Source organism: Setaria italica, chromosome II (genome assembly GCF_000263155.2).
Source record: "Setaria italica strain Yugu1 chromosome II, Setaria_italica_v2.0, whole genome shotgun sequence".
Taxonomy (NCBI): Eukaryota; Viridiplantae; Streptophyta; class Magnoliopsida; order Poales; family Poaceae; genus Setaria; species Setaria italica.
The window spans coordinates 2,451,441-2,460,613 of record NC_028451.1 but is presented as its reverse complement, the minus strand read 5'-3'; the positions used below and the strand labels follow the sequence as shown (position 1 = coordinate 2,460,613).

The 9,173-nt window shown below is 48.9% G+C and overlaps 1 protein-coding gene across 1 annotated transcript; it reads left to right on the top strand.

Annotated features, from left to right (window-relative positions):
• The first annotated feature begins 2,007 nt into the window (after window positions 1-2,007).
• On the top strand, window positions 2,008-8,200 carry LOC101786645 (probable LRR receptor-like serine/threonine-protein kinase At4g20940). Its single transcript, XM_004955387.2, has 4 exons — window positions 2,008-2,295; window positions 2,714-4,015; window positions 5,736-7,280; window positions 7,449-8,200. The coding sequence occupies exons 2-4, from the start codon at window positions 2,950-2,952 to the stop codon at window positions 8,030-8,032; spliced, it is 3,195 nt and encodes a 1,064-aa protein (XP_004955444.1). The 5' UTR covers window positions 2,008-2,295; window positions 2,714-2,949; the 3' UTR covers window positions 8,033-8,200.
• Window positions 8,201-9,173: the final 973 nt, after the last annotated feature.

Genomic DNA, 9,173 nt, shown 5'->3' with positions numbered 1-9,173 from the left:
CTTACAATTTCGGCCGGTCCGATTGAGTCATCGACATCATCCAACTCATCACAACCCATCGACAACATGAGCCGGTCGGATGAGGTCAAGTGTAGGGTCTCTCCTCTCTTTTTTTTTACTGGCCTGCAGTGTTCTGGTCCACATGTCATGCGGACACTGTTTTTCCTCCCCCTTCCATTTGACCATTTGGTGAGTGGTGACGGTTAATGAGCTTTGGTCATTGGAATCTTTAGCCTGGGGTAGCAGTAATACTGCTGGTGCTGGCAAAAGCTGCACCAGCGGCCGCAGGCAGGTGGGGCCCCAACCCCAAATAGTCGCAGGCAGGGGCGGGCCCAGGTAGCAGGAAGGATTCCAGTCCACCCACGTACGTACATTGTTCCGTAGCACGTACTACTAGCATGTATGGAGTACAGGGCGTCTTCTCACGATAAAAAAAAGGGGTCACTTTCTCCTGGATTTCGTTCACGAGACGCAGCGAAACGGCCGCTACACACCTACGCTGGCCTGGGATTCTTGTCACCCGCCGGCCGGGCTGGCTCTTCTGTTTCGTCGGCCCCACACCACCAGGGTGGCGCGAAGGGGGAGGCCATCGGCCAGGCCGTCGCCCGCCCGTTCCCGCCGCGCTGCGTGCGCGCGCTTCCTCGTCCTCGCTCTCTCGGCGCGGCGCGGCGCACGAGGCAGAGGGACCCCACCATTAACAAACCCCCAGCTACCGCGGAGACCAGGCTGGGCGACGCGCACGCGGCGCGGCCCCTCTCGCTGCGCCGTGGGACCCCGCGCCAGGTGACGGGGACGGGAGGGAAGCGTGCGCGCGCGCGTGGGGCCAGCCGGGGCAAGGGGGAGTGAGCCGCCGTTTCGGGTTCGCGAGGGCGGAGGGAAACCCACCCACCCACCCCCTGCCCCGTTTTGGCGGGTGCCACAGCAAAGTTCGCGGGAAACTCTCCTCCCTAGCTGCGCCAGCAGTAGTAGAGTAGCAAGTAGGCCCCACTACTCTGCCGTTTTGCGCCTCCACCCCTGCCAACTCTTGGATTTACTCCTCGCGGGTTCCCCGGTCACGACGACCGGTCCGCGGGGCGTACGGCGTGGCACACGTATACGGCGGCTTCCGGCTTCCTGGCCGCGTACGAGCACGAACGGCCACACGATGACACCACGCCCGTGCCACAGTGCGTTCCTCCGTTTACCAACAATAGCAGTATGTGATTGTGATAGTGTCATGTACGAGACCTGCACTGGTTAGTTGCTGCTGACCACCGACAGTTGACTCGCCTTGACCGCCACATACGTACGGCCTCGCACGAGGCTTGCGGTTCCCATACAATCGCTCGCCCTCTTAGACATTGGACACTGCGCTTACGTCTAGCCTGGCGGTCCATGTTGTGCTTAACACGGCTTAATCGCGGAGAGACAAAATGTTTTGTCATGGTAGAAGATTATTGGCGGGAAAAAGAACGTGCTACCTTGCTCTAGGTCTTGCTTGATATCCACTCGCGGTTTGAAAATTTAACGACAGGTTATGAACTTTTCTTAACTTTGTGTGTACAGATTCCAACAATAATGATGTCATTCAAATTAGACAGTGCATCAAACTAACCCGAGTCAATCCATAGTTGTATAGTGCCGACTCTAATTTCTATCCTTCCATTTAGGTGCTTCAGTACCAAGATCCTCATGGACGATATAACTCTTGTGAATAGATAAAACCGTTAATTAATTAACACTCTATACATCTCAGTCCATAGTTGCATGGTGCCACCTCCAATTTAGTAGCGGGGCACTCATTGGCGATACAAGTCCTACGAGTAGACCAAAACCATTGATTCATTTATACGCTGCATCTCCAGCCCAAGCTTCGTTTTGACCACAAAGTCCAAACCACGCCCGTTGCAGAAAATCCAAAATTACCAATTCTTCAAAGGACCATAACGCAAAAAGAACAATAAAATACCGACGCGGACCAAGGACAGAGAAAAGACACTCCCATCCCCCACTGCGCCTGCCTCCCACCTCCACACTCCCCACTCCATTCCCCAGCTGACTCCGCTTCCCCTCCCCCTCCGCCGCCGCCCCACAGTCGCAGCAGCCGGGAGCCCAACGCCCAACCCATCCCATCCCATCCCATCCCATCCCTAGCTAGGGTTAGGGTTCCGCACCTGCCGTCTCCCCCAGGGCTCCTGCCCATTGCCTTCCCCTGCTCCCCCCGCAACCCGCTGTCCATTGGCCGGTGCGGTGGTGCCGGTCCGGTGGGTGCTCGTCTTTATTCCCCGGTCGCGGCCGGATTCGTTTCGTTGCTCGGTAAGGAGGCGCGGTTGCTCGCTGCTGTTCTTGCTTGGCTTTTGCACTCGCATTGCATTGCATATTTGCATCTGGAGGTTTCTTCCATGTTTGGATGCATTGGCTATAAGGTACTAGTTGTAAAAGGGTGCGTCCTTTTGAGTTGTCCTGTGTTTATGGTTCGTGCTGCGGTGGGTGGTTGTTTTATTGGCCAAAGCTACCGCTTTTAACGGCGTAGTTGAGGGATTAAAGCCGTGGGGTTTAGCTGTTTATGTCCTTGAAAGATTATTTTTGTTCTGCCGGAAAGAGAGGCATTTTTTTTTGTTATTTATGCTGCATTTTAACCACCAGCTCTTTCGGAGCTCAAAGATTCGGTCTTTAGGGGTATTCGTTGAATCTGGAATCTGTGCTTAAGTTGGCATTTTTGTGCTTATTCCAGGCTAAAAGGATTTGGAACGAAGGAATCTGGGGTTTTATGGCAAAGTGGCTGCTGTAGAGATCAGGTGAAAGGGACAAGTGTTGTGGCTGGCTATCAGTAGCAGTGTGCACTAGCACCCCTCTGATAGCAACCCTGTACGCACTCTCGCTCCATTTTCCTCCCAAGAAATGCGTCAGGTGCCGCGTTCTTGAATCCTAGTAAGCTCACAACCTATCTGCGGAGGGAAGTGGGTGGTGATGGGGCTTCTTGGGGGTTTCTTGCTCTTCTTGTTGCTTGCTTCCCCTGCACTTGGCCAGCTGCCTTCGCAGGACATCCTCGCGCTCCTCGCCTTCAAGAAGGGGATCACGCATGACCCTTCTGGCTACATCACCGACTCCTGGAATGACGAGTCCATCGACTTCAATGGATGCCCGGCGTCCTGGAATGGCATTGTGTGCAATGGCGCGAGCGTCGCCGGGGTCGTGCTTGATGGCCATGGGATCTCTGGTAATGCTGACATCTCTGTGTTCGCTAACCTCACCATGCTTGTGAAGCTCTCTATGGCCAACAACAACCTCTCTGGGAGCCTCCCGAGCAATGTAGGCAGTCTGAAAAGCTTGAAATTCATGGATATCTCGAACAATCAGTTCTCTGGGCCAATCCCTGAAGATATTGGCAATCTTCGGAGCCTGCAGAACCTGTCACTTGCTGGCAACAACTTTTCAGGGCCGCTGCCGGACTCCATCGACGGGCTTATGTCACTTCAGTCGCTGGATGTGAGCGGCAACTCTTTGTCTGGCCCATTGCCTGCAGGCTTGAAAGGTCTGAAGAGCTTGGTTGCGCTGAACCTGTCACACAATGCCTTCACAAAGGGTATCCCTGCTGGGCTCGGACTCCTTGTGAACCTGCAGTCTTTGGATCTGAGCTGGAACCAATTGGATGGTGGTGTTGATTGGAAGTTCTTGATTGAATCAGCTGTTGCTCATGTTGATTTCAGCGGGAACTTGCTCACCAGCACTACTCCCAAGGAGCTCAAGTTTCTCGCTGATATTTCAGAGACAGTTTTATATCTGAACCTGAGCAACAACAAGCTGACTGGGTCACTGATCGATGGGGTTGAACTCTCTACTTTTGGGAGACTGAAGGTGCTCGATTTGAGCAATAATCAGTTATCTGGTGACCTCCCGGGGTTCAATTATGTTTATGATCTTGAAGTTTTGCGACTTGCAAACAATGCATTCACTGGATTTGTACCTAGTGGTCTTCTGAAGGGGGATTCTCTGGTCCTAAGCGAGCTGGACCTAAGTGCTAATAACCTGACAGGTATTAACTCCACTTAACAATCGCTCTTTCAGTCCTCCTGTTCCATTTTCCTGAATGCAGTGTAATGCCTATTTTGAAGGTTAATTACACTGATATCTTCTTTTTCTCACAATACCAAGCACAAAAGTAAAGGTAGAACATAATTCTCATCTAGAACTCCACAGATGAATGTTGTTTTATTCATCTGATGCAAATGATGATTTGAGGTGCTTTACAAACTGAATGAAATTTGCTTGAGTTTGCACCAGTTAGCTTATTATGTCTTTTCCCTTAGGTTAGTTCTATGTAGTGCTTTCATTTGACATAAAACGTCTACTTCTGTTAACCCCTGCCCCATATTGATGAATCGGTTTTTGTTTTAAAAAATGGTGATAGCCAGATTGATACGGTAATTGGACATGCAGAGAGGCAGATTAGTTAAATGTGGTAGCATGATTGAGAATTGATGAATGAAAGGCGATATGAAAAATTTTGTTTTATGCATTTCTCTGTTTATACTGGAGTTGGGATATGTATCCTGATTGCAAGATTTCTCACTGATATGTTTTTAGTATATAATGCTTGGAAATAATATGTGAATGTGTGATGTGGTTTAGTTTTATTTACTCTTCCGTACTAATTCTCCAGACTTGCAACGAAATGTATCTTCACCATTCTAATTATAGTACCCCACTACACTCCAAGCTCCTCAAAATCAGTACCCTGTCGTGGACTACAAAATAAAGAACTAGGCCATCTCGCCATGTGATCAGCTTTAAAGTAGTGTTAGCCTATAAAACTTGGGCATGTGCCAAACCAGTTAGCTTATTTTGTTTCTTCCCCTGTAAATTCTTTGTAGAGCTTCCATTCAGCATTAAAGATTCTTTGTGCAAAAACTGTGCTCATAATATTTGATTACTGTGGCATTGCCTAAAACTTCATTAACTTGTCCACTGCAACTAATGAATTGGTTCTTATCTAAACGTTGGGTGATAGCAAGCTTGAAAGGAGTAGCATGATTGAGAATTCATAAATGAAAGGAGATCACACAACAGCCAACACAAACAAAAGGTTCTGTTAGGCGGAGATGATATACAGTTCTGTGTTTAGTTATGGAGCTGGGGAATATACCCTGATGGCAAGATTTCTCAGTGATGAAAGCAGATAATGCAACGGGCACACCATACAAATGTCATGTTCAGTTAAACTGCATTGTGAATTTCTGTTCTTAGTACATAATGCGTGGAAGTAACATGTGAATGTGACATGTAGCTGTTCTATTTGCCTCTTCTGTAATAGACCTTTCACCTTTAGAGTTGCATTGCGACACCTCCACTAGCACCTTACAGTTACAGCTTCTCAAAACTAGTACGCTTTCCTGGCCTACAAAGTAAAAAGACTAGGACATCTTGCCATGCCATGCGGTTGGCTTTAAATGTTGTGGACTCCTTTGTCCTTTTTAACATCAGCAAGTAAAAGGACTAGCAGATGCAGCTGTATAAGCTATGATTGGATTGAACTGTTGCATCTCATAGTATGGTATTGGTACCTGATGCCTTGCAAACCATTGGCTTGCTTTGAGTAAAAATAATAACTGTGCATGGAGCATGAATATTAAGTGTGCTAATGCAGTTACCAGCATTTGCATATTTCTTTTCCTAGCATGACGTTCTCTGTGATGACAGTATGGACCAATTCGTTTCTTATATGTTGTACTGACTGTATTTACTTTACTATGCAGGGCATATCAATATGATCACATCAACAACTTTGCAAACCCTTAACCTGTCCTCCAATGCTCTTTTTGGGGATCTTCCGTTGCTTGCTGGGAGCTGCACTGTGTTAGATCTATCAAATAACAAGTTTAGAGGGAATTTATCAGTAATTGCCAAATGGACCAGTGATTTGGAATATGTTGATCTCAGTCAGAACAACCTAACTGGGACAATTCCTGATGTGAGCTCTCAGTTCCTTCGCCTAAACTACCTAAATCTTTCACATAATGGCCTATCTGACACCATCCCTGAAGCTGTTGTTCAGTACCCCAAACTTACTGTACTTGACCTGAGCTCCAATCAATTACGTGGTCCTATTCCTGCTGATTTACTCACTTCGTCCATGCTGCAAGAGCTCTACATCCAAAATAACATGCTTTTTGGTGGCCTATCATTTCCTGGTTCCTCGTCCAAAAATTTGAGTCTTCAAGTGCTTGATATTTCTGGAAATCACTTCAATGGAAGCCTCCCTGATGATATTTCCTCCTTATCTGGCCTCCGAGTTCTTGATATATCGACAAACAATTTCACTGGTCCATTACCTGCTGCTGTCAGTAAGCTTGGGGCTCTTACTGATCTTGACATGTCAACGAATCAGTTCACTGGGCCTTTACCTGAGGATCTTCCAGATAACCTCCTATCCTTCAATGCGTCCTATAATGACCTTTCTGGTGTCGTGCCAGAGAACTTGAGGAAGTTTCCAGAATCTTCTTTCCATCCTGGGAACTCAAAATTAGAGTATCCTGCTAGCTCATCTGGATCTGGGAACTCCCCATCTGGTTCAGGAGGTGGCAAATCACTCAGTACAGGTGCTAAAATAGGAATTGTAGCAGCTAGCATTGTTATTCTTGTCATCCTTATCCTTATTGCTATCGTATGCCATTACAAACGGATCTCAAGGCAGTTTCCTAGTTCAGAGAAGGTTTCAGATAAGAACCTCCACAGGGCTACTAAAGACTCTGCCAGTACGAAAGGAAAGGACAACAAAGGTGGTTTGGTCTCAGCAGATGAGCTTGTTACTCCTCGAAAGGGCTCTACATCTGAAGCACATAGCCAAGAAGAAAAATCAGCTGTTGGGGGCTTTTCACCATCCAAGGGCAGCCGCTACTCTTGGTCACCGGATTCTGGAGAGGCGTATGGTCAGGAAGGATTGGCACGGTTGGATGTTAGATCACCTGACAGGCTAGCAGGGGAGTTGCATTTCTTGGACGAAACAATCACACTTACACCGGAGGAACTTTCAAGGGCGCCAGCTGAAGTTCTTGGCAGGAGCAGCCATGGAACTTCGTACAGGGCTACACTGGAGAATGGTGTGTTCCTGACTGTGAAATGGCTGAGGGAAGGTGTTGCAAGGCCCAAGAAAGAGTTTGCGAAGGAGGCCAAGAAATTCGCAAACATCCGGCATCCGAATGTGGTTGGGTTGCGGGGTTACTACTGGGGTCCAACGCCACATGAGAAATTGATATTGTCAGATTATGTTGCGCCAGGAAGTCTTGCTAGCTTCTTATATGGTAATGCCATCATCTACTGATTACCTGTTTCTGCACATGCCTTACAAATTACATGCACTAAGCTTGCACAAACTTCATCTGCATAGCATACTTGCAATTTCCTTGTACTCATCAGAGACAACAAAATTCAATTACTAACTCTGCTGAGATGTTTCTCTGAATGTGCAGATCGACCGAGCAGGAGAGGCCCTCCACTGACCTGGGCACAGCGGCTGAAGATTGCGGTGGATGTCGCCCGTGGCCTGAACTACCTGCACTTTGACCGCGCAATGCCCCATGGAAACCTTAAGGCCACCAACATCTTGCTGGACGGCCTGGACCTCAACGCCCGTGTCGCCGACTACTGCCTGCACCGCCTGATGACCCAGGCTGGCGTGGTGGAGCAGATCCTCGACCTGGGGGTGCTGGGCTACCGTGCCCCCGAGCTGGCAGCCTCCAAGAAACCATCCCCTTCATTCAAGTCCGACGTGTACGCCTTTGGTGTCGTGCTGCTGGAGCTCTTGACCGGCAGGTGCGCTGGGGATGTCGTGTCGGGGTCCGAGGGCGGTGTCGACCTCACCGATTGGGTCCGGCTGCGCGTGGCAGAAGGGCGGGGATCGGACTGCTTCGACCCGGCCATGGCCTCGGATTCAGAGAACCAGCAGGCTGTGAAGGGCATGAAGGAGGCCCTGGGCATTGCACTGAGGTGCATCCGGCCGGTCTCCGAGAGGCCTGGGATCAAGTCTGTGTATGAGGATCTTTCGTCAATCTAGCTAGGTTCATTCACTAGCACTAGATTAACAGTCTCTGTGAGTTAGCCGTGTGTGCGTCGTCTCAGACTCTAAGTACTGCTGTAGCAAGGAAATCCCAAGTGTATTTGGCCTCGTCTTGATGCCAGCTTTTCAAATGGTTGCCATTTGCCAAAGTGTTTCGCTGCTTCATTTTGTTGTGCGACATCCTTATCTTTTGCAACCAGTTCAGCATTAGTTATGTGACAGCCCTGAGTCTTCTTGTTCTGACCATGGTGCTTGCTCCACAGGAAGCTGACACAGAGGGCCCAAAAGTAATTTAGGACGGACTGCCCAACAGGCCCAATAGTCCTATTAGTCAACACGTGGACTCTTTTGGACCGGCAACCCGCGGGGCTCACTCAGTAGAGCCCACTATCTGATGATCAGACAGCCTACCATCAGTCCAACTGGCCAACAACTACGGAGTGGCTGGTTTATGGATCACACAAGCCCACGAAGCTGTCGACAAATTTTGAGCTCCAGCCAGCGACACCGCGTTCAGTGGTAGGTAGGCGGCGAGAGAGCCCCGGAGGGGAGAGCGAACATGAAAGAAAGGGGCCCAACAACAGGCCTGTTCGACTATTGGGCTGCATCGCTCCGGGTGGGCCGATATCCAGGAAAGGCAAGAGGGCCATCGGTGTGTCATAGCTTTTTTAGACTTTCTCAAAAATGAAAATTTATCCGAACACAACAAAAAAAAAGCTAGAATATTTCCTAGAGTTATGCAAAACGACCAACGGAAACAAAAAAACTGAAGTCGATGCCTGTGGACAGGACATGCCTGCACTTGCCCGCTTCTGGCCTGAACGATAAAAGAAAACGGATGAACCCTTTTGCAAGTGGGCACCATCAGTGTTACCATGAGTCTATGCTATGATCCTATATTCCTATTCCTATCCCAAGCTCGGTGTTGGACTGTTGGCTTTTTGGAAGCTTGTTGCCTGCCCCCCAAACGAAGACAGAAAGGAAGTGAGGTTTGGATCGAGCTCGAGATGACACGGGGGTGGCCTCGATTAGAATAGGATCCACTGCTGAATTGATCGAGCACACTACTAAATTGATCCAGCAGTTCATTTTATCAATTTTTTAAGTCAACCCAATGACTAAAATATATATAACTTGC

Bases quoted from the DNA above. Each gene is read 5' to 3' on its own strand.
- LOC101786645 (XM_004955387.2), top strand. From the start codon at position 2,950: ATGGGGCTTCTTGGGGGTTTCTTGCTCTTCTTGTTGCTTGCTTCCCCT. The intron at 4,016-5,735 runs GTATTAACTCCA...TTTACTATGCAG, and splicing joins AAGTGCTAATAACCTGACAG to GGCATATCAATATGATCACA. The intron at 7,281-7,448 runs GTAATGCCATCA...CTGAATGTGCAG, and splicing joins TCTTGCTAGCTTCTTATATG to ATCGACCGAGCAGGAGAGGC.